Consider the following 24,479-nt stretch of genomic DNA (forward strand, 5'->3'; position numbering starts at 1 on the left):
TTTCAAGTACCCCCTAGAGTGACTCCAAGTACCCCAATGGCTACACGTACCCCCTATTTAAGACCAACTGTTCCAGCCTGATGAATCTTAACTTGTTTTTCTATTAGATACATATCTCCATATGAAAAGGTTCTGTGTATAAATATTATTAATACTTATTTTTACTTTTTCATCTATTTATTAAATACATATTGATTATAAATTATAATTAATAACTATGAATATACCTATATTAATATAACACTCTCTTTAAATAGATCCCTCAAAATGAAAGAACGCACGCCGAGGACGATTATTTTCCTTTTTTTGTATTCAATATTACAGAAACTCATAATTCAATTTCTTGTCATTACCGGCATGAACAGGGACAGAGTGGGTTCGAACGGATAAAAGAATTAACATCATATTAGTTTGAAATTATTCATTGAACAAATAAACTTTAACTTCCATCCACGATTTGATGACCTTATCGATTGTTGAGTTCCTACCGTTACTAAAACTAGTTTTGTGAGTATTTAAATTACTCTCAACATGGTGACTGTGATCCAGCCTTGTTCTACAGAGCAGCACATTGGGAATTATAACTCTTTTTACGCTCCTGAGATCCTGAACTATCACTCTACACCGAATAAATATGACCATCTTCAATGGTCTTCTACAACTTTTATCCCATCGACGACTCCGTACAGACCCTATCCATTTCAATTGTCCCCCTATGATATGTTGCATTACCGATTTCCACGTTATTCAAAGGATTATTCAGAGCCACTTTTCGTAGACTGTTCCATTGAGTATGAGCTGCCCAATGCTTTCAAGATACCACAAAATAGTGAACCTATCCTTATGATTCATCCTGATTACCAAAGTGAATCTCTTAGAGTCAAGACGTCCCTCAAAGAAGACATTGGAACAAGGGGACTCTTGGAAGAAAAGTCTTTGAGTCGAGGAATGAAGCGGAGCTTTAAGCAAATGTCATCAAATGAAGAAATGAATGGGGATCGAGGTAGGATAGGTATTTAATCAGTTATATTTAAATTAATGACTCGGATCATATTTCAATATTTATTTTTTTTTTTGTACATAGAGACACGCCAATCCCCTAGTTCCAACAATTGTTGTTGCTCTTGCCATAACTCCATGTTCCTTAAACGAGTTCGATTCCAAGATAACATTAAGATGCCACCTACTGAGGGATTTCTGGAGTATGGTCAAAGGCTGGCACACATTTGGTAAACACTGGACTTGATGAGTTAGAAGACTTAGCAATTAGAGAAATGCGTGGGATCCTTTATGGAGATTGAGCCATGGCAGATGGAGATGATGGCTTTGGAATTGCTACATATGTGAAGAGGTCAACATAAAAACAATCTAGAAAAAGGAGAAAATCCTATCTCATTTACTTATTTTACATCATATATACATACAGGCCAATATTTTATCGACATATTAGATTCAATTATTGGCTTATGATTCAATTTTGTAGGGAGAGTTAAGATACTGCAGAATTTTATCTATAGGGTCGAACTTTTATTTGTTTAAAGAAACGAAATGACCCCTTTCAACCATAAAATCTGTCGATTTCTCCTTATTTAATTGTAAAGGTCAATTTTGCCTAGTTCAACTTCAACTTGTGACGACTCCAAAGGGTTGACGAGAATAATTTGTTAATAGAAATTGAGGATAATTAGTCGATGAACACATATCTACCCTCTGTTTGTAAAGCCTATAATCCTTATATAAACAACCACCGGTTTTGTTATGATTGAAAAAGCTATTTGGATTAACTAATTATATAATTAGTAGAGATTAAGTCAAGTTACTTTGTTTGCTTAATAATAGAGTTCATGACTAATTTATCAAAGCATGCAAATCGGAGAAGCATCATTTATTCATGTATATAATAGGTTTTACAAAAAGGGAGCAGATATGTAACTCACACTCCATTTTGAGATAAATCCTTTTATCTTGCTTCTGTGCTGACGGCCTATTATGTAATACATTGTATGAAGATATGATATTTTATAATTTTTTTATATAATAGTATAATCGTTTATTAATCCGTCAAATTGATCTGTTTATCGTCTCTGATAATAATTATTCAAATAAATTATAGGAAAATGTTATGTTATATTATATATTTTCCAAATAGATATACTTAATTTAATATGAATTAATCAATGGCAGGAATTAATTATTAGGATTTGAACGTTCATTATATAAATATTGCTTCAAAATATTATTAACAAAATATGGATACATTTTAATAAAAAAGAATTATATTTATAGTATTATATTTGAAATGAATATGCTTTACTCAAAATCTAATATGTCATAGGTTGACAATTGTGGTTCAGTTCTTATTTATTTGGTACAGACCAGTCTAGTCGAAGGGTTGTCCTTACGACCGGTCTTTCGGACTGTCAGTGTCAGAACTGATAAAAATAGAAGAAACAAAGTTGATTGACGTCATCAAGACTCAACTTTATAAGTTTTAGGACTGATAAGGAGAACTGAAATTAGTTGAAGCTCTTCTCAAACAATAGAAACCTCAACAATCAATTGCTGCTATTATCAATCCATGTAGAACCAGTGATGAAGTCAAAAGTGAAAACAAATATTGAACAGAGACAAAAGTGAAAAAAAATGAGTGATTTGACTGGTGCAAAGGTGATATTGAAATAAGAGGAAATGAATTAGAAGATAACCTACCAAAACAGGCACTAGGAACCCAAACCGAATGTTGGTTGTTGTGCTTAAAAGCTACAATAAGGGGGGGTTATGTGATTTTTTAGGATCTGCTGTAGTAGACCAAATATCCCAAGGTATGGTCTTGCACTTTATCCTTAGTATTTCTATATTCTTTTCACGTGTATGTCTACGGTAAAGAGCCATAAATTTTAACTAAACTAAATTAAATGCGGGACTGAACTGGCCGGGACTTTTCTTTTAAGAGTCAACACTATTTTTTAGTCCAATATCACATAAAATGTGTTTACAGGTTAAATCTACTCAATGTACGCCCATACATATACCTAGAGTTGTAAATTCTAATTATTTTCAATATGTAAAAAAAATAATAAAAAAATGACTACAAATTAATGCCACTCCGTATAAATATATAGCAAGGACTGGTACTTTGGCCTTAAACTATTTTGCACTTCCTTATAGTTTATTTTTGCTTTTTCCCTGAATGTTTTCATCAAAAAAAGATGTAATGACTATTACTATAAAACTCATTAAATGCTTGTTTTCTGTTGGAATAATCATGGAATTAGGATCTTGCCTCACATAAAGCTTGTTTGTCAATCCCTTAGTAAATTTCAAAATGAATAATTAATTGATAGTGCAGAAGTGACTGGGCTCTTCATTGATTCGAGTCCTTCCTTTCTTATAATATTACCTATTTTGTTTACTTTTTCATAGTGAGATTTCGATAGTATGAGTATGTTTGTATTAAAATATTATTTAATATAATTTTAAGGGAAAAACATAAAATGTTTTGATTAAATTTTTAAAAGAAACATCAAATAAATCCAGAAATATGTACTTAACCCGTATAAATCTCATTTGTTTACATATTAAAACAAAATATCCTTGAGGCTAAATGATCTAAGGTGAAATAGTAGACATAATTATAATTTAGAGGCTTGGTTTTAGAAAAAATCAAAAAATTGAATCATAAAATGAGTAATCATATGCGATACTGCGGATCATTTAGGACTATCTTACAACACAATTGGACCCAATATTTTTTTTCCACGTGCAAAATCGGGCTTAGATATTTCTACATCAACTACTCCTCGAAACATAAACAAGTCATAAAATTAATCAAACATAAATTGTCATTATTCAATGAAGATCCTTCAGGGATATCAAAATGTAGAGAGGTTTTCATGGATTCAACCCGGATAGCCTCAAGGAAAACTGTTGGGAGTGCTAGTGATTTGCAGCTCAACAGGAGAATGCTCAGCCAATATACTAATAGATCTATTAGGGGCATTATAATTCACGGATAGGATTACTCCCTGGTTTTGAACCTACCTCTAGGAATGGTGGAATTCAACAGGAGCCACCAAGCTTTTATAAAACCAATTAGAGATAAGATATTTTATATAGTATGTAGACAGCATATACATAGACCCCGTTTGGGAAAAGGTATTTAGTTCAGTCTCTAGAAAATCCTTTGTTTAAACGCTAAAAGGACAAATGGAGTCACTTTAATAAAGAACATACAAAAAGCCTCACTATTAAAAGATTATGCAAGGGTAAATTGTTTAAAGAAGATGGATACAATTTAAATCAGACACATTTCCAAGAGCTCACTATCAAAAAATGACAGAATTCACTATGATTTTACTTCTCCTCTAGGTACTGACTGGAGCAATCATCAAGCTCGATGGATGACTATAAATATATACTCTCAAAAGATGTTTCTATTCATTGAGGAAAGGCAACATGTGAAAGGTACAATGAAAAAGCTGGACAGCATGAACAAATTCCTGACTTTGTTTTATACGCCAATGGGCATGAGGGCATGACTTCAGCATTTGTAGCAGATGCTCCTGTAAATGACTTGAAATGTTCCCAGACATATTATTGTTCAGAAGAACACACAATGATTTAGCAAGGATCGTCATGGAGAGGCTTCAAAATCCCCTGTGGTATTTGATAGAGGAGTTGGTTCCCTTCGCTCTATTCAGCAATGTTTTAGATGATGATCAAAAGAGGAATATCGCCCTGAAAGAGAGTAATAAAAATGATGACAGACTATGCGAACAACATAATTAAAAATCCCAAGCAGAGAGAGTATCTCCTTCAAGCCGTAGAATATAATAGGCAATTATTTGATTGTTTGAATAGGAATGTCTTCAATAAATAAATGGATGATAAAATAATCACTTAATTGTGATTTTTACGTTTTTATTTATAGAAGTCTAAGAAAATACATCAAATGTATATTCCATTTCGAAATCAGTAAATATTTTACACTTTTTACTGATAACTTTGATCGTAATTTGGTGTGGATGACTCTAAACATGCTGAAAATTCTCTCAACTTCACAATTTACAATGGGGTATTTCTATAAATTGAACCTTCAACACAGGCTAGGTATCTAAATTCATTTTTTAAGCTGGATTTTCTGATAGGAAATTGGTCAATTTAGATCGGAATGGCTCTAGTTTAATATCATTTTGTTGCAGTTCAACGATGGTAATGCTGACAAGTATGGGTAATCGTACTTCTAAAGCTGTGATGGCCCAAGAAATTTGATTGAGATTATTATGAATAGTTTAATTCTAGACGGGGGACTAAATTCACATTTATATCGACAAATCCGACAAGCCATCTGTTTCTCGGCTAGTGAATATTTCCAAATTCCAGGGCCTCTATTTTCAGAAATCCAGACAGAAGGCGACGTTATTTTAGGCATTTTATTCATTTCTCTATCGACTATCAGCATCTAATATTATATTAATATTTAATAATAAAGGCCGGAATGATATCGTTTTTGATAGAAGAAGATGTATACTATTGAAACAAAGATGACATGCGTATTTATTCCTTCCTCCTCCACGCTTTTCTATTCTTACCAAAATTATCACCCATACGTATAATATAAATTATAATAAACAATGTTATTTATGTAGTATCTCTCAACCTTTCCTACAGAAAAACGGAGAAAAAAAGTCACCAAATCAGTTTTATAATAATATGTAATATTTATTCAATAATTGTGGACAGTTAATAAAACCCAACCAACGAACATTCATAACACAAATAAGAGGCTAAAAGGGAAATAAACTATAGTGAAAGCTGAGAATAATACGTACTTTGAAGTTTGTAATCTTTCTTTTTAACGAAAATGTACACTGCATTTTTTTTTACCAGCTACAATGTCCTGATTCTTCTTGCTTTCAATGATCCTTGGCTTAAAATAATGTTTCAAATCAAAATCTATATTAAAATTATGTTATTTGTAATTTATAAAGACTGTTCCACGTCTAGCACGACTTTTCCGTGGATGTACGGCGCACGTATCATGGCAAAACTCATTCGGATTTTTAAGAATAAATATGACTGAACAAATTAAGAGTAAGAGAACCCCAAGCTCAAGGCAAAGGGTATATTACAAAAAAATGATGCCACGAAGTAATTTGAATTTATCAACTGAAATTTAATTTACTCTTAGTGTTAAAAATTTGAGACCCTCTTAGATTTTGATTGATAGGGGCGATTATTGTTCATCAAACAGTCCATATGCCGCTCTATCAAAAGAGTTTTACACAGGAGTAAAACAAATTCCAAGATGTTTTTCCCTTTATCTCTTTAATTTTAAGCATGAGTAGCATGCTTTCAAAAAAATTAACGCGAGTAGTTTGAATGTTTTTTAGATAGCTTTGGCTTGAGCTGAAATACTCTCATTTCTTCAAAACCCCATGAATTAATGACTACAAATAGCTTTGAGATGAATGCTTTTTTGCCGCTTATATCTAAGGATTTTTAGCTCATTAGTAAAAAAAAAAAAATAGGGGATGGCAAAAGGAAATTTGAGTTTTGAATCAAGTTTTTTGATAGGAATTTTGTCAAATCCCCTCTAGCAAGATAGAATGATATCCTTTCTAACCCTTTACTGATGGAGCTCCATCTATGAATGATATTTTTGAAACATATCTCAAGTGTTTTTGTTATCTCTAATACAGATTAAGAATGGTTTATTATCCTTGATCGATTTTTATTTATGTAACTACTTATCTAGAGATCTGTTGCTCATTGGTTAACAAGAATTAATTTATATACAGTCAATCAACGTTCAGAGCAATAATAATTGGTGGAAAAACTTTAAAAAAATCGACAAGTGACAGAATAATCCATTTCTTAGCCTGAACTGTACGCTTTTTGAACCTTCGTCAGGCTAAGATAGGGTTTTCGATTTTTCAAGTGTCATATAAGGGGGGCTTATGCTATACCCAATACACAAAACCTTTTCTTGCAGCTTAAGGAGAGTAGACTGGGGGTTGAACTATTTATCTATAAGTGATTGTCGTTTCGAAAACAACTATACGAATCACTACGTTTTCTACATTTATTCAAAATCAAAATCAAAATCTAGACAATTTATTTGAAGCATATATATTATTATGTTATTTGAAGTTTATAACACAATATATTTTTTTCAAATTTTAATATTACTACTAAGGTTACAAGAGCAGAGTATTTAGGGTGGTTGCTATGATGAAATTTTTTTTGTGGATTAACTTACTTAACCAGAGGGATTTAAAATATAGTTAATTTACAACAAACTTTCAAATTATAATTATTAGAATAATAGAATAACTCTGTAAATAGAAATATTTTCTCAAGGAAATTATTTTCAATTATTTTGGACATTGTCAATGTGGTGTCCCGCACACCTCTTTTGCCGAGTAACGCCAGGTAACTCTTTGCTAGTAATTTATAATATTATATTTTTTATTATAAGTTATATATTTTGTAAGTTTTGATATTTTCATAAGTTTTGAATCACACTGAAATGATGCCATTTCTTTCACTTGGCTCTCTAAAACCATATTTCTAAATTAGTAACCATGGATTTCTTTTAAATCAAAAATAAAACCCGAGCAGGGTAGAATTTATGCGAATTTCACAAATATTTCACACGATGGGTTTTTATTATCGGTAGAACATTTTTATTATACCGCCAAGGCAATATTTTTTACCTGGGAAGGACTGATGGACCCTAACAACCCTCCTTCCTTTCCAAGGCCCTTACTCTTTAACAATATAAATAGTTTACTGGATCACTCAAATTAGCTATGAAATTTTAGTTGGAGATTGAGTCACACGAATTAAACCTCTGACTTTTTGTCTTGTATTCAACTATGCATAGCTCAATTATATTTCTTACAAATAAAAAATGTTTGCTGGAAGGATTAATATTTTATATGGCTACAAAATATTTTAAAATCAGTCATTTATAACTTGAGATAGGTATTTGAAAAGTTTTTGACCACTTTGATGATGCTACAAATAACCTTGAGCAACAGATAAAAATGAGGTTCTTCAGGAACCTTATCTTCAAAATATAGTTTTATTTTCACATTATTAATTAATTTGATGTCCATCAGCTTCAATTACAGCCTCGATGCGATTATAACAATGAGGGTAAGTGTTGGAGATCCTCCTGATATGGGGCTCAGGCTTTAAGGTTGGGGATGTTACTGTGGCGGACTCTACCAGATTTTGGGGCTCAATATACCACAACTTTGAAAAGTCCAAAGGGTTCAGATTAGGGAACAAGGAGCCCAAAAATCTTTCCATCTAGTTGGAATATGCACGACTTTTTTAATGTCTAGTGGATCTATGACAAGACTTCAAGATCTTTAAGTAGTCTGCTTCTGTTAGGCGTTAGCTTGTTGAAACCAAATTGGCGATATTTTGTGGCCTGTTGAGACTATGATGCCAAGGTGGATATTTTGTGTTGGAGACTTCCAAAAGGCTTCTAGAAGTATCTACAAAGTAAACAACCTTCTTATTTTGTTTGTTGATGATAAGATCCACAGTAAATGTTTTATCATCACTGATAAAGATTGCTCAATCAGAATAGTGTTCGAGGTCATTTATTATGTTCTTAATATTATCTGCATTGATAATGGGTCTACTGCCCCTGCCGTCCTTTCGTTCTAAGTTATCATCCTCATCCAAATTATAAATAGTATTATTGCCCACTTTAATATGCTTCGAAATCTGAGTTGGAGATTGACACGTACGAACTACGATCTTAAGTCTTGTACCCCAGTCTAACTCCATTCATAGCTAAATTTGGAAGAAAAAAAGGTTTACTCAAAAGATTAATACTTTAGTGATGTAAATACTGTGTATTTTTTAGCTCGCCCGTCTTTTTGGAATTGGTAATCTGAAAAATGAAATTTATTTTCTTTAGCAGTTGTGAATATTATTTAATTCCTGAAACGAGAACATCCTTTTCTACTGCATTCAGTTATATTCAAAACCTGATTGAAGATATATTTTTTCTCGTAAAAAATGGAAAGTAACCTTAAAGAGTTGTTGCAGAATTATATTTGTAATTATTTATTAGACTCAGAGTAGAATGGGAGATCGATATTAGTGTAATTTTTGCTAATTTCCTAGTTTATTTTCTTCTCTCCCTACTTCATTTTCATAGGTGATTGAAGGTGATATCTTGCAAAGCACTCTTCGAATTGTCAGGATTAAATTGTTGATTTCACGTTGTTGTTCTTTTTTAACATGCCCACTATCAGGGGCGTCCGCCCGGGGTGAGCAGGAGGAGCTGTAGCCTCCTTCCCCACCCAATTAAGGATATTTTTTTTTACTAGAAAATTTAATATTAAATTTTTTTTTCTAAAAATTAAATATTTGAAATTTAATTCACTTTTTGAAATAATTTTACATAACAATTTAATTTTTCAGTATTAACTGTGTATTTTTGAATTTTTTTTCCAAAAAATTTTAATATTAGAAAAATAAATTGGATAATTTTTTTCCTAATTTTTATATACAGAGCATCGGATTTATGAACTTTTTTCCAAAAGATTTAATATTTGAAATTAAATTAAGTTTTTGACTTTTTTTTTAATTATTAACTGTGGATTTTTGAATTTTTTTTTCCAAAAATATTTAATATTCGAAAAATAAATTGCGTATTTTTTTTCTATTTTTTTTATACAGAGCATCAAATTTTTAAATTTTTTGGGAAAAAATTTAATATTCGAAATTTAATTTTTTTAATTTAAAAAAAAAAAAGTTTCTTTTTCAAATGTTTTTTCTAAAAACATTAATTTTTGAAATTTTTTTTTTAAAGAAATTAATATTTAATTTTTTTTTTTTTTGAAAAAAATTATTCTTTAATAATTTTTCATATAAAAATTTCTAAAAAATTTCAAAAACCAAGCTTCCCTCCCCCCAAAATATAATCCTGCATACGACTTTGCCCTGATTATACGCAACAATGTTTATCACTAATACCATGTGCCTACAAGAAGCGTTTAAAATCAGTCATTATAGCCTCAGAATTTTGAGTAGTGTGTGTGGCATTTTATAGTTGGCACTCTGCATAAATACACTCGTATATGCGTCTATTATATCCACAATTGAATTCAATAATATGATGGGCGAAAAAGAAAATTTATTCTACACGGTTCAGTCATCCGCAACATACAAGGAATGACTTAAAAAGTGCATAAGCAATGCTTAGTGCATTACGTTTCCTATTCAATGTATCAATCTAATATCTTTAGACATTTTTTTAACAGATACGTGTATAATATTATACTTTCAATATCCCCTATATACATACAAAGTAAATGCAATATTTATTTTGATTTTTTGGTAAATGTAATAGAATTGACAAAGTATACATATATCAAATGCGCGTACATAAAAACGATCTCCATCAAAAAAAAAAGAAAAAAAAGGAGAATTAAAGAGTAGGAAATAAGAATTGCCAACTGTTTTGGGATTGAGGTCCGGTGACTAGGCTATGATGGCCTTTATCTCCTTCTTTTTCAGTCAATTCTTTGTTGCCATGGTTCTATCTTTTTGGTCATTTTTGCACTAGAAGACGGATTACACGATCTATTTTCAGTGCTCTGCCCTGAGAGAAGGAGTATGTCGCCCAAGATTTCCCTGGTACATGTCTTCGTTCATCTTCCCTTCGATGCAGTGAAGTATTTCTTTCCCATAAAAAAAGAAACACCTCCAAACCCTCATGTTTCCCACCATATCCTTGGTCCCTGTGGGGATGATGGTTGTGTGGGGTTCTACTCTGCATTTTCGTCAACTATTGCTTCCTTTAATCTAGAAGGATGTTCCATTAAAGGAATTAAAGCATTTCATAATATGACCATGATATAGAATTTGAGTAATCAGTGAGTGAATGCAATTTGACTGAATTGAGTGAAATATTTGTTGTTTAACAAACAAAAAAAATCACCCCAAAAGTAAATATTTAAAAAGTAACATCCCTTCTTCAACTTAAGAGCCACGCAGCAATCAAATATGATTTATTTATCTGTGTATGAATAGGGTGGTTCAGGTAAATTGGGAAATTTCTAAAGAGACATATCGAACAAACTAGATGGGTAGAATCATAATTTTTTATTTTACATGAAAGTTACATTAAATGACATTTTTATATATTTATAATCAGATTCGTCTCTCTTGATAACCTCGTTCACATGGCTTTGGAAGCATTGGTAGGGCCAGGCGACCTCGTGGGATCCATTTTTGCCATTGTAAATGTAATGGGCTTCTTCAGGGTCTCAACCCATGGATAATTGAGATATGGCTCTTATTCAATCCTCTCCAAGGGATAGAAATCACATGGGTTCAGGTCCAGGCTATTTGCAAGCCAAAAATCCGGGCTCCAAAAGTGTGGACATTTGTGACCAAAACATAATCCACTTTTTTAGGCTGTTACACTGTCTTGTAGGAATGTCCATATAATATTTTCTTTGGAGAACTCTATCCATCAAGGGAATGACCATTTACACTGTTTCGCCCTTCTTCAAGAAGATTTTTTCAAATATTCAACTTTTATGAAAAAAGTCTATAATTAGGAAAGAAGAAGAAACATCGATAGCTGGCAATCAAATACAGTTTGTGTATGTGAGCTAGGTAACGGAGTGTGGATTAACCACGCAATGCAACTGTTTATGTGGATATTTAGTGATGTAAATCGTGTGAATTTTTTAACTGGGTTTTTTTTTAGAATTGATCATCTGTAGAATGAATTTTCTTTTCCTTAGTAGTTGGTATTTATTATTAAATTCTTGAGTAGTGAACCTCCTTTCCGAAATAGATCGAACTATGTTCAAAATCGGACTGAATATTAGTATGTACACATAAAAGACGGTGCGTAACCCAGAGGATTTGTTACGGAGTAATGATTGTAAGTCCTTCTTCGACTCAGAAACGAATTGGGGATTGACATGGGAGTAATTCTTGCTAATGTTTTGTTTTTTTCCTTCTCTCCTCTTCCTTTGTCACATCTAATCTCCTCCATAATTTGGTAGAACCGGAATATCCCTCAGATCTTTTTCATAATCCGTAAAAGTTTGCATTCTTGGGTACTTCGGATCTGGGTCCAAGATACGTTCAATCTCTACATTAAATATCTCCCATATTATCTACATACAAATTTAATGCATCATTTCTTTCGATTTTTTTGTTAAAATGTAATGGAATTGATAAAATATAATGTGAACATATGTAGCTCGTCAACACAACAGCAAGATAGAAGGATTTTTTTTAATAAAAATAGTAAATTGCTTTTATATTCTTTTGCCACAAATTATCGTCAATTTCTAACCGCAACTTATTCTTATTAACCGCAAATTGCCCTTAAATATGCCAAAATTGGTCGTCACAATAAAAGGAAGAAAAATTGATGGATTTTTCTTCAAAGTCCCACTCGGAGAGGATATAAGTCTCTGAAATCAAATAAAGGTTCTAAACTATAGCTAAAACTATTGGTTATATAAATGTTTCCCACAAATTTGAATAGGAAGCCTATAATGGACTAAAAAATGTCTGTGAAATATTGGACTGTAATTGTACATTTAGTAAAAGAATAAAATTGTGATTTTCTCCTATTTCAACTTTTTTTTAAAGATTGTTTTATGTTGACGTACCAAATATATTCAAAATCTCATATAATATAACTAATAGGCAGGGTATACGAGTATTTATATCCATGATATTAGCTACATTTATACGAGTGTTGACAGATTTATTATATCATTTGTAACGAGGCTGACACGAATAGATATGTAATTATTTGTCATCGTATCAACATATTGATGATTTCATTTTCTCTCAAGGTTGTGATGTCTGCATACAATAAAAGTGAAGTAGTTCAAATTCCAGAGCCTAAGCCTTAGTCCCTTGTTACATTAGTTTCCCTAAACATCAACATCTCATGGTTTTTTTTTTTTGTAAGCTGTCTATTGTCTAATTAACACAAAATTGTATTTTGTTGTCAGCTGTCAATGTTTCTGGTTTTTATGTCTTCGACATTGTTCTGAGCGTTGATTAGTTGAATTCGAATGAGCTCTTGTAAAGTTGTGAGCAAAAGATTGGGAGATAAACCTACTCTGGAAGATCATGGAGGAACTCGAATCTATTTTATTTCACTTATTTCTATGGAAAATCGTGAGGATTGCACATACAAAGATTAGGAAGCCTTTTTTCATGAGCCAACATATTTCATCCTTCTAACAAATGCCGGATGAAAACCTACTTCAGAGTCGTCACTCGAAAGAAGGATTAAACATACAAGGTTGGCCTGAAAATTTTCCAATCTATCAAAGATACGATAATTTTTTTTTTTTCTGCATTTTTAATTTCAATTTTTGAACATAGTCACCTTGTAACTCTACAAACTTCTCCCAGTGATACTCTCATCTCTGTAACCTGTACAATAGAATTTTGGGGGGTTTTCTCAGCAAAAAAAATTGTTCACGAGATCCTTTTTGATTTTGGCTCAATTACTCCGAGTTGGATTGACTTACACGCGTCAAATTTTAAGACAATAAGCCTTTATATATCTGCTATTGTTTAAAGGATACACTTTGAAAAAACAAATATTTAATGTCTGCTCCAACCTCAATTTTGTCCATTTTTGCAAAATCAATCACATCAACTCATTCAAATGACTGTTACATGAGAACTGGCCGTCCAAAATGGCTGAAACTTTGGTGAATAACTGTCAACAGATGCTAAATAGAGGTGACTAGCTTTTATTTTTGTGTGTTGCCTTCATCACGTTCAGTCTACCCTAGTATTAAGTTTTACTCCATCCCTTAGCTCAGCCCTACGTCAGATATTTCTTTGTGGAGGCCGGAGGGCATCTCATAATACTCCCAATTATAATCCATCTATTAGCTATTACAGTAAAATAAGTCCACTTGTTTGGAAGACACGTGAGCTAATAATATAATATTAACAAATGGGCATAATTTCAGTACAGTCTGAATTCTTTGTTGGCTCCAAGTTGCGTGAAATATGCCTTTTTATTAACTTATTAATTATATATGAAGTTACGTGGGTCATCCAGCCAATATTAGTATGTGCATACAACTGTTTTAGTTTAAAAGCATTTTATAGATTTATTTAGTTTATCTTTAGTAAATTATATATTTATTCACCCTCTCCATTGTTTCTAAATATAGCCCCAAGTTTGTATACTCAACTTTCCTTGGTATTAGTCACATTCAAATGCAAATTGTGGAGAAACTAATGATTAGCATAATCTTTCAATAGACTCAAAAAATAGCAGGTATGTTGTGTCAAAATTGGGCGAGTCTAGGTCAAACCAACTCGAAAAACGAAAAGTCTTGCAACCCTCTCCAGTTCTGCCATCTTAGTTAAAATCCTTTTCAAAAATATTATTTTAAGACAAGTTACCATCTCATAAAATTGTATTGCCAAAATTAGAAATCAGGCGTACAAATTATAGAATATTAAGTCATGTGTTTGTTCTTAAATTTTGATATAACATTCTGTCAAATTTTACAATTTACATCATGATAATATACAATCAATAAAAGGCAATCATTTGAGGACTACAGCTTTAAGGATATTAAAATCTACTTTTGGCGTACAAAAAGTTAGATTGTAGACCGGATGACCACGGAATTTTAGAACTCGCACTTTTAATTTTTCCTTCTTTTCTTTTTGGGTTAAGTGCTTTTTTTCTATTCTTTAGGTAATTATATTTTTCTTATACTTAAAAACGAAATTTATTATTGTTCTTCATTTGGATTGAATTCTTGATTATTCACTCCATATCATTGAATATTCTAATAATCATGAAACCAATATTGTAGAGACCGGAATTAAAGGAAACATATGAGAAAATTGATATAATTTGATCAAACTGACTCTATAATTACTTTTTTGAACGAGTATTCATTAATACTCATAATAATTAATAGAAGAGGCAATCATTTAGTCACAGCATATGTACCTAATGAATTTGAAATCATGTTTCAAATCTTTTTTCCTAATGCCAGATTATTTTTGTGCAGCAAATTATCGCAGTGGATATAAAATGCACCAAAGGAACCCACTGGGGCTGTACACTCGTTCTCTCATGATGAATTCTTAAAAAATGTATGGCTTAGAGCGATTCCTAAGCAATCTGTAAGGATCTAAGCACCTTCTAAAAATTTACGAGTTTGCTCTCTTTATTTTCAAAACGATGATTTTGTTACAGAAAGTCAAGAAAAGCTTCGGAAGAGCCGGAAAAAACCCACAGTTAAAATCGGTGGATCTCACCTCCTGTAATGGAATAATCCTTCATTGTGCAGATGCCCCTTCACATCAAGGTCTGTGACGTCTGACCTCCTGAATCATTTCCTCTATGCTCAAAAATGCATATGTAAATTCATGTGAATACAATAGAAAGCCCCCATAATCTTAACGATTGACTCCTGGATTCGAACGAATGCCAAACAGAAAGAAATAGACCCATCTGACTGAAAATTGGTGTGTGTTCATCTACGAGGTGCTACCAACTAAACATAACCTCGATACGCTTTAGTAGTGCAATTTCTGACCATTGCATGGACTTTCAAACGACCCTTGTCATTTCCCAACCATTCCGTCATATTTTTACGGGGAAAAAATTAATTGTTAGATTTAAATAATCAAATACATATGTATATACCTATTAAAAATGATCAAGCCTGTTATATTCATAAGTCACTGTTTTCATGAAACTATTTGATTTTAATATCAAGGCTATCACAGGACATTTTTTTAGGTATGGATATACATTCCACTATTTAGATATAATGTATTTGTCATTTTTTTCTTTAAAAAATATGACAAATGGTTGACAAAATCCCTTATGAACTTATATTATGTATATCCTTTTTGCCATTCCGATTGGCATCCTTTATCTCATAGTTACTCGCAGATAATTTAATGAAACGTCAAGACAGTTCAGCTGATCTTCCCCCAAATATTTTTCAAAATTATACAAGTGACCACCATAATTTTCAGTTTCTTTTCTTTAAATATACCCGCAGATGATTTTTTTCCCAGCTATGTAGGTATTAGGGCTTATACAGTAGGGTGTTGAACAGGAGTTCGGTTCTGTACGACTCTTGCGGTTTGGTATATTTTCAACTTATCTGCGGTACGATGTACCGTGTATATATAATTAAATTTAAATATTTTAATGTTATAATTTTTTTTAATTAATAGATTTAGATAGTGAGGTAAGACTTTAATCAATCCTCTTTTATAATTTATTTATTTGTTAATACAAAAAAGAACTAATAACTGACAAATTAATAAAATACATCCATGTTGACGAAAATCCTGTGGTATGTTGGAGGGATTATTTAAATACATTTTGCAATGTTTTCATGTAAGCTTGTCGATACCATGTACTCACAGGTAAATCAGTATCAAGGGAAATCTTCTTTTTTTTCAACAACTGACGATATTCTGATTGCAAAAATAAAAATACACTCTGCCATTTATAAAAGTTCAATTCTCTTGATGTTCAAGAAAGATATGTTCTTTTATTTAAATATCATATTAGATAACAGATTTTGTTGTAGGCTTAAATGCAATGATATTGCAAGGATAAATTGGTCATAGATTCCTTAATATTGAAGCTAAAGACATGAGTTACGTAATAAAATGTTTTTGCTACTAGTATCTATTAGATAAAACAAATTTAAATGGAAAACATTGGATTTGAATTGTATATAACATACCTAAACTATAGATATTATTGTGAGTGTCTGGTCATAGTTAGCTGAGTAATAAGTTACTTATTGGAAAAGTAATTTAGTTAATTTACTTATTACTTAGAATTAAGAGTAATTATATTACTTATTTTTCCAGAGCCCTTTAAAAAAAATGAACAATTCTACAACAAATTAGGTCGGTTATTACATTAACTAAATATTGTAAATTAATATACCGTCCTAGCCTTCAAAAACTAATTTCTACTACATTTTCAATATTAGCACTTTTATAAATCATTGATTCTTTTTTGGCCTGGATCCTCTGAATAAAACTAAAAAAGTATAGTTATTTACACAGTAATAACAATGAAATAACAATTTATAACTTGGCATCGAGGGATTTACAATTTTAACTCTTTTTTTCAATTCAATACTTCCAACAATATTTATTTATTTTCTGGTTTATGGACTGTTGAAAATTTAGCATTTCGTCAAATAATCAAATCTAATAGTGAAGTCTATTTAATCTGTCAACTTCCGCAATATATCACACACAAAATTATACCCCTTCAAAAAATAGGATGGGATATACATATTTGACAAATTACACTTTGATTTAATGAGACACCTTACTGTATATTTTCTTTTTCCATTTTTTTGACAAAAATAGATGTGGCTCGTCAATGTAAAAACCATCTTGAACACAAATCAAGAATTGGAGAAAATACTAATTACTACATATCTATATTAGAAAGATTTGACTTTTTACTTTTTTCGAATTTCAATTAGGGGTTTGATGAAAATTATCGGTACAAAATTCCATTGTCCTACGTGCTCATCTTGAGGTCGCACATCTCTATCAAATTATGAAAAAGGGTCAAAATACTTTGTTTTGCGAAATTAAATATTAAGAAGACAATTTTAGTCTTTTTATAAACTATAATTTTGATGGACATTTTTCGAAACTATAAAAAAGTGTGGGAATATAATTTTTTTTCTTCAAAAATTGTCTTACAGAGCAAAAAAAGAGATAAAATTGTAATGTTTAAGTGTTTTACATTTTGAGAGAGGAAAGATCTGAATTTTTCTAATATTATTATCTTTTTTTGCTTCCAATATTATTATAGGTTAAAATGTTATATAGTATCATCATTAATAATATATGTAAAATAAAGATTTAAAGTACGTTCAATGAATTGCTTTCTCATAATTAAGTACGCAATTATTCTACTTGTAATTATTATTTTTGAGTCCTTCCATATTAGCTCCTTTTTTTTTCTCTCTCTTTTTTTGAGAACTCTAAGACAAAACCCCTCTCCTTTTCAATAAATTCAAGTACTTTTTAACGATATCTTCTCCTAAATTCAAATTCTAATATTTCTTCTCCTTCAAGAAGAAAAAAAAAGAAAAAGAAAATTCGTTTTTAGGCAAGGCATGGATGAAATTGCAATGGTTTAATGGGTTTAATGTTCGAATCAGTTTGATTTACTCACAAGTTCGAACCATAAATTATAAGGCGATTAAATATAAATACGTCATTTAACAAACAATGAAGTTAAATAAGTCAATAATTACACAATGTTTCACAATTTGTTATAATTATGATTTTTCGCCTGGAATTGTCTATGGAAGGAATTTTTTCGTTGCTCTGTGTCAAATTTATCCAAAAGGAAACATACAAGTTGTTTTGTATAAATTTAATTAGATTTTATAATTAATTAATACTAACATATTATCTAAATATCCCTATATTCATTCTATATTTTTAAGTAGTTATTTAATAGTTGTAAATTTATTTAATTTACAGGTAAAGCCATTGTTGCCTTTGAAGTCTATTTAAAACATATTAATTCTAATGAACCATTGTTTTTTAGACACTCTTCATTTAAATTAATTATAATTTTTTTTTATTGCAAATAAATTATATTTTCATTTAATCTTTATTAATAAAACTTAACCACATAAAAAAATTAATTTATATAACATTGTTTTTTTTGAGAAATTATTTTAAACAACACTTTTTATGTAATTTCTATGGGAATTAAAAATAAATTTATTAAATTATACTATTTTTTTAAATATATATTTATCTGCAAAATAAAAAATAAAATAAAAGGACCGTGTGTGTGTGTGACATCCTTTATACGTTTCCACACCATTGAACCTAGGAGGCTGAAATTGCATTGTCCTACGTACTCATCTTAATATGAAATTTTTGGTAGCATATAAGGTGGCTTATGCCTTAACCAAAAAACAAAAACCGTTTTTTTGCAGCTCAAGAAAACTAGATAGGAGTTTGAGTTATTTATCAAAAAGAGATTGGTGTTTCAAAAGCAACTATATGAATAACGAAGTTTCCTTAATTTATTCAAAATCAAAAAAGTAATGGGCAAAAAAAAGAAATCCGTGAAAATTGCAATTTCGTTTATTTTAGATCCAAAAAAATGAACTTATAATGATGGAATATGAGATTAGAAAATTGAATAAAGTTTTTAGAAATATGTCTGGAGAGTACTTTGCATACAAATTTGCCAAATAAAAGTTATTGTTTAACTGAAGTATCTGTCATTTTCTGATTATTTTTTCAATTTTTTCACTTTTTTCCATTTTTTCATCGCACGTCAATTTTCAATTTTTTTAAAAAGAAATGCCACAAAATGATACATTTTGGAGATACAAATTTAACTCAATCTGATCAACAGAGTATTTGTAATTTCTGGAACATTTTATTTCATAATTTTTTCAATATTTACAAAAATAAAAAAACTTTATTCTTCATAACTTTTGGGTTTTTGCAAGTACGAAAAAAATATTGGTACGTTTGGGTTTCCTTTACAATTCCAATAAATGCTATTAACTATTTTTTGCAAAATTAGGGCAAAAAGGTTTGTTTTTTTACCATTTTCATCGCGAATTTTTGGTTTGGGAATTTTTTGAATTAAATAAAATGGTCTTCTCATCATCTAGACACTTTTTAGATGTATATGTATATGTTAGTACGTTATTTGAAGTTTATAAGCCATTATTTTTTTTATATTCATAAAAGCTGCAAGAACAAATAACAAGAGTATTTTTTAGGGGGGGGAGATGGGGGGTCGGATAAGTACTTGAGGATAAGTAGAGTAACTTCCGATGTTGCTTTGTCTGTAATAATAAATAAAATTATTTTAAAAATAATCCCATACATTTTATTGATTCGAGTTTACTTCAAAAATGACAAGTCGGCAGTTTAAAAGCTCAAAAAGAGTACCAATAAGTGCCTATGAAAAACTTGCTTTGACATTGAGATATCTTGCTACTGGTTCATCTCAGGTTTTTATAAATAATACTTAAAAAAATTATTTTTTAGTTTAATAATTATAGATTGCATTATCATTCCATTTTTTAATAGCTAAGAGTACTGTCAATATAATATATTGATTGACATGTGTAGAGCAATATGTTCTGGGATGTTCTTGAGGTATTTTGTGAACAACTTTTATTTTTTAACGTTTATTTATAGAGAAAATATTTTAAAGTTCCTAGTAGTGAAGATGATTGGAATTGAATTGGTAAAGAGTTTTAAGAGATGATAAGATATATAATTTTTACTAAATTTAAATAATTCTAAAAATAGATGCAATTGATGGGAAACACATTACAATTCAATCTCCAAGCAAAATTGGGTGGTTCCATTTATTATGAACCTATGAAGGGAGTCATGATATTGTTCTCATGGCAGCTTGCAATGCAAATTATGAGTACTTAGGCCTAAATATTATTATATTTTCATCATAGTTTCATAATTGTGTATGTAGGGGATTTTGATCATCATGGTGATGGGGGAGTTTTGATGAACTCAGCATTTGGAAACGCTCTGCTCAATGGAGCTTCCCCTTCATAGGTTGTTACCAAAAATACTAATAGTGATGCCATGCCATTTGTGTTTGTGTGTGACGAGGTATTTCCATTTAATCATCCCAATCTAATGAGACTTTATCCTAGAAGGAACATCGAACAGGAAAAACAAATATTCAATTACGCGTTTTCCACGGCAAGGTGCATAATTGAAAATGCTATTGATTTATTAGCAACAAGCTAATTAAATAATAAAAGTTTAAATAATGTAATTAATCTAAACAGTAAGCCAAGTCAAGTAGTCGAATAAACACAAAGCCTCTATTTCTCAACATATTTTTATTTTTGAAAAAAGAAAAAGAAATTTACTTGTCAAAATCATTTTAAAGAGACTGAAAGAGTAAATGGGCAACTGTTAGAGGGTACATGTGGAGTGGATTATTCTGAGATAGGATTAATACCAATCGAACATGCCAATGTCATAAAGTTATTCATAACATTTTTTTTTATAAATAATATTTGTACTTTTCTAGAGATTAAAATGTAGGGTTTGAAATTCAAAATCCTTTCAAGAAATATTTCAATAATGAAGGATCTGTTCTTTGCTAATCAATTTTAATAATTTAGAAATAAATCAAATAAGGACGTGATATATATATATATATATGTATATTAGGGTACATCAGACGCCCCCTCCCCCGCCTCCGAGTAAAAAATATTGCTTTGGCGTTATGATAAAAATGTTTCACCTATAATAAAGTCACACAGTATGAAATATTTTAAAATTCGAATCCATTCTACCGGTGCAACATTAAGTATTTTGAAATAAAGTCCAAGCTTAGTTTTACACTTCTTTCTTCAATGTCATTAATGACGTTAATGGAATTTATCTTTGATCTTGATAAGACAACAAATGTATCCACTCTGTGACTTTTTGGGTCAGGAAATTAGTCTCCAAGACCAGCAGTATAAAGATGAGCCAAGAGATGCATGAATTTAAATTTGTTAGTGTTGTAGACTGTGTTCTGTCAATTGGAGAAACCGGTTTCCCAAAACCTCTACCAATGCGATATGTATGTATCCCCTGTAACTCACCGAGTTTATATTTCATTACTTTGATCATCGTAGACATATTGTGTTGCTCACTTGATGGAGTTACATCAATCACGAGGGATTTGTGGTACCATTTCCGCAGTTTAATACTACAGTTGACGATATAGAGCAGATATCACACTCTTAGACAAGGTTGGATTGATTACAATATATTGCTGAAATTTTCTTGTAGAGACAAGAAATCCTTCCAACATGTACATGTTGGAATGTGCATGTATCCTTTTGTTTTATTTATAGGCCAAAGAAAATCTTTAGATATAGATTCATCAACTTTGTTTATACCATATTTATCAAAATAATCATTTGATTTTTTATTTATTTATTTACTTCCTTAAGTTGACGACATTGGTTCTTCGAATAATCTAATAAAACAAATAATTATATCGTTATATATTAATTTCTTACAATTCCATATTATATATATATATATTGTAGATGATTCGGAAACGCTATTTTTTTCCATAATTTGCCTCAGTTCTAATTAACTGTATCCAATTTCCATAAACATGGAAAGTTGAATACTTCTAAAATCAAACGTTGAATATCCATAACTTCATATTGATCTATCATGTAATTAAAAAGAAAAAAGAAAAAATATAAAATGAAGAAAAATCCCCTGGAGGAGTCTTGGAATGGTGAAAATATACTAATATATATTTTATCTACCTGAAAAGTACTGAATTATAAAATTTATTTACTGAGAAGAATTATTATTGTTATATTGTGAATGAATCCAAAGTATTTTATACTTGATATAAATATTTAAATAAATGTTTATTAAATTAAAAATAAATGGATTAATCTAGAATATATATAAATATTTTACAAAAAAATGTATAATTTAATTTATTTACTTTTAGGATCATATTAACATTACATAACAATTTCTTTCTTAAAATAATTTTATAAAAACAACAACGAAAAAAATTGTTATATAATTATGCACTTTAAAGAAAAACAAATTTGCAACTATGCATTTAAAGAAATTATTTGATTAATTATTAGGTTTGACTTATTACCTAATAAAATTAATATTTTAAAAAAATTATATTTTTTATATATGATAGTTTAGTTATTTATAATATTATAATTTTTTCCAAATATTTATTTTTTTCAAACTATCTATTTTATTAATATGTTTTTCAAATTCCAATATGTAAATTGTATTTTTTTACCATAGCAATTAATATAATAATATTTTTTATAACTTTAAGTTTTATTAATATTATTTTGAATAAAAATATAAATTATTTATAAAAATAAATTTTATAATTCCTTCAGATGAGGAGCGCTTAAGAGAACCCATGTTTTATTCCAATCAAAATATTTGAAATATATGTAAATTGAATTAAATATCATGGACAAAAATGACCTTCATCTGTAAATTATTATGGCCATGGGTAGTTATTTAATTAATTATTTGACCAAACCACTTCATTATTTGGAATCTATCTCAATTATTCATGTGAAACGTTAGTTTGCCAAGAGAAATAGATATATTCGTTTCCTTGCCTCAGTTTACCTATTTCTTCAGGAAAAAAAAACCCTTGATGAGTTTCGACTGGTTTTCCTCATCTTCACTAAGATGGTATTTTAAAAGAAGTTCAACACTCGGAATATTTTTCCTCAAAGAGCAAGGAATGACCCACAAGAAAGAAAGGAGCTCACATAGCTTTTGATGAGTATTGGATGGACGAAACTCAAGAAAATTTGTATAAATGAAAAACTACTTGATAGCAATTAGATAAAGATAACAATATCTATAAATAAATTATTTTCATACAATTTTCTATTCATTTGACTACTATGTTAATTTTTGCCCTGTGATATTTGCTCAATGGAAAGAAATATAGATTTTTATTTAAACTTGGAAATATATTTAAATTAAACTAATACTTATGAATTAATTAATTAATATAATGATACATAGTTGATGATATCCAGATGGTCCTTTTGAATGTATCATTTTTTTAGCTTCAATTCAATTTATTCATTTAACATATTCTGAGGGTAAAACTTCTTTACAAGTCCATCTAAGTGAAGATGAGGAAAGCCAGTCGAAACTCATCAAGGAACTCTTTCAGAAGAAATAAGTACATTTAGGGAAGGAGACGGATAGATGGATTCCTCTTGGCAACGTAAATACATGAGTTAAATTCCCAAATATGAAGTCATTAAGTGTAATAATGAATTAAATCACTACCAATGGTCATAATCTGATAAAATAAAAAAGCGTTTTACCCACGTAGAAATACTTTAGAGGATTCTTAATGTCAACCTACGTGTTCACAGAAAATGCGTAAGCTCTCCATGGATATAGATCTCCTTGGATGGATAACGAAGAGTGAAAAAAAAAATTCCCTTAATTCCCTGCGAATAATCATAATTAAATTTCAATCGATTGGAGTAATGTAATTTTTTTTCTAGGACGTAACGGTAGTAATTGCCGTATAACTATATGGTTCGAGTTTGTGAGTAAATTACACTGATTAAAGCAGTTAACCAATGCTAAAACCGTTGCAATTTGATTAGCACATTGTCTTCTCTCTAATTTCTCTAAGTTTTTTTTAGTTTTTTCTTAAAGGAGAAGAATTCAAAAGAAAATACAATAAATTATTAAAAATAGGATAGTTTTGTCAAAAGGTCCTCAAGAAATAGAAGGAGCTATGGTGAGGATGGACTGAAGGATGATAATAAGAAAAAGGGAAAAAATATGCGTACTAAACGAGTGCATAAACACTTCAGATAACCTACCTTAACGCTAAATAAAGAACTTTTGTCTCT

General features: G+C 30.1%; 1 protein-coding gene across 2 annotated transcripts; it reads left to right on the forward strand.

The window, feature by feature from the left end:
- The first annotated feature begins 348 nt into the window (after nt 1-348).
- On the forward strand, nt 349-2,340 carry LOC121130557 (uncharacterized). 2 transcript variants are annotated; one of them, XM_040726301.2, is made up of 2 exons: nt 349-1,012; nt 1,085-2,340. In XM_040726301.2, the coding sequence occupies exons 1-2, from the start codon at nt 532-534 to the stop codon at nt 1,231-1,233; spliced, it is 630 nt and encodes a 209-aa protein (XP_040582235.1). In that variant the 5' UTR covers nt 349-531; the 3' UTR covers nt 1,234-2,340. The 2 variants fall into 2 exon arrangements, with proteins under 2 accessions (XP_040582235.1, XP_040582236.1); XM_040726302.2 differs by having other exon boundaries at nt 349-1,003.
- The last annotated feature ends 22,139 nt before the right edge of the window (nt 2,341-24,479 follow it).

Source organism: Lepeophtheirus salmonis, chromosome Z (genome assembly GCF_016086655.4).
Source record: "Lepeophtheirus salmonis chromosome Z, UVic_Lsal_1.4, whole genome shotgun sequence".
In the NCBI taxonomy this organism is placed as follows: domain Eukaryota; kingdom Metazoa; phylum Arthropoda; class Copepoda; order Siphonostomatoida; family Caligidae; genus Lepeophtheirus; species Lepeophtheirus salmonis.

Excerpts from the sequence above, each read along its gene's own strand:
- LOC121130557 (XM_040726301.2), top strand. The coding sequence starts at position 532 with ATGGTGACTGTGATCCAGCCTTGTTCTACAGAGCAGCACATTGGGAAT. Across the intron at positions 1,013-1,084 it reads TGGGGATCGAGGTAGGATAG|AGACACGCCAATCCCCTAGT; the intron begins GTATTTAATCAG and ends TTTTGTACATAG.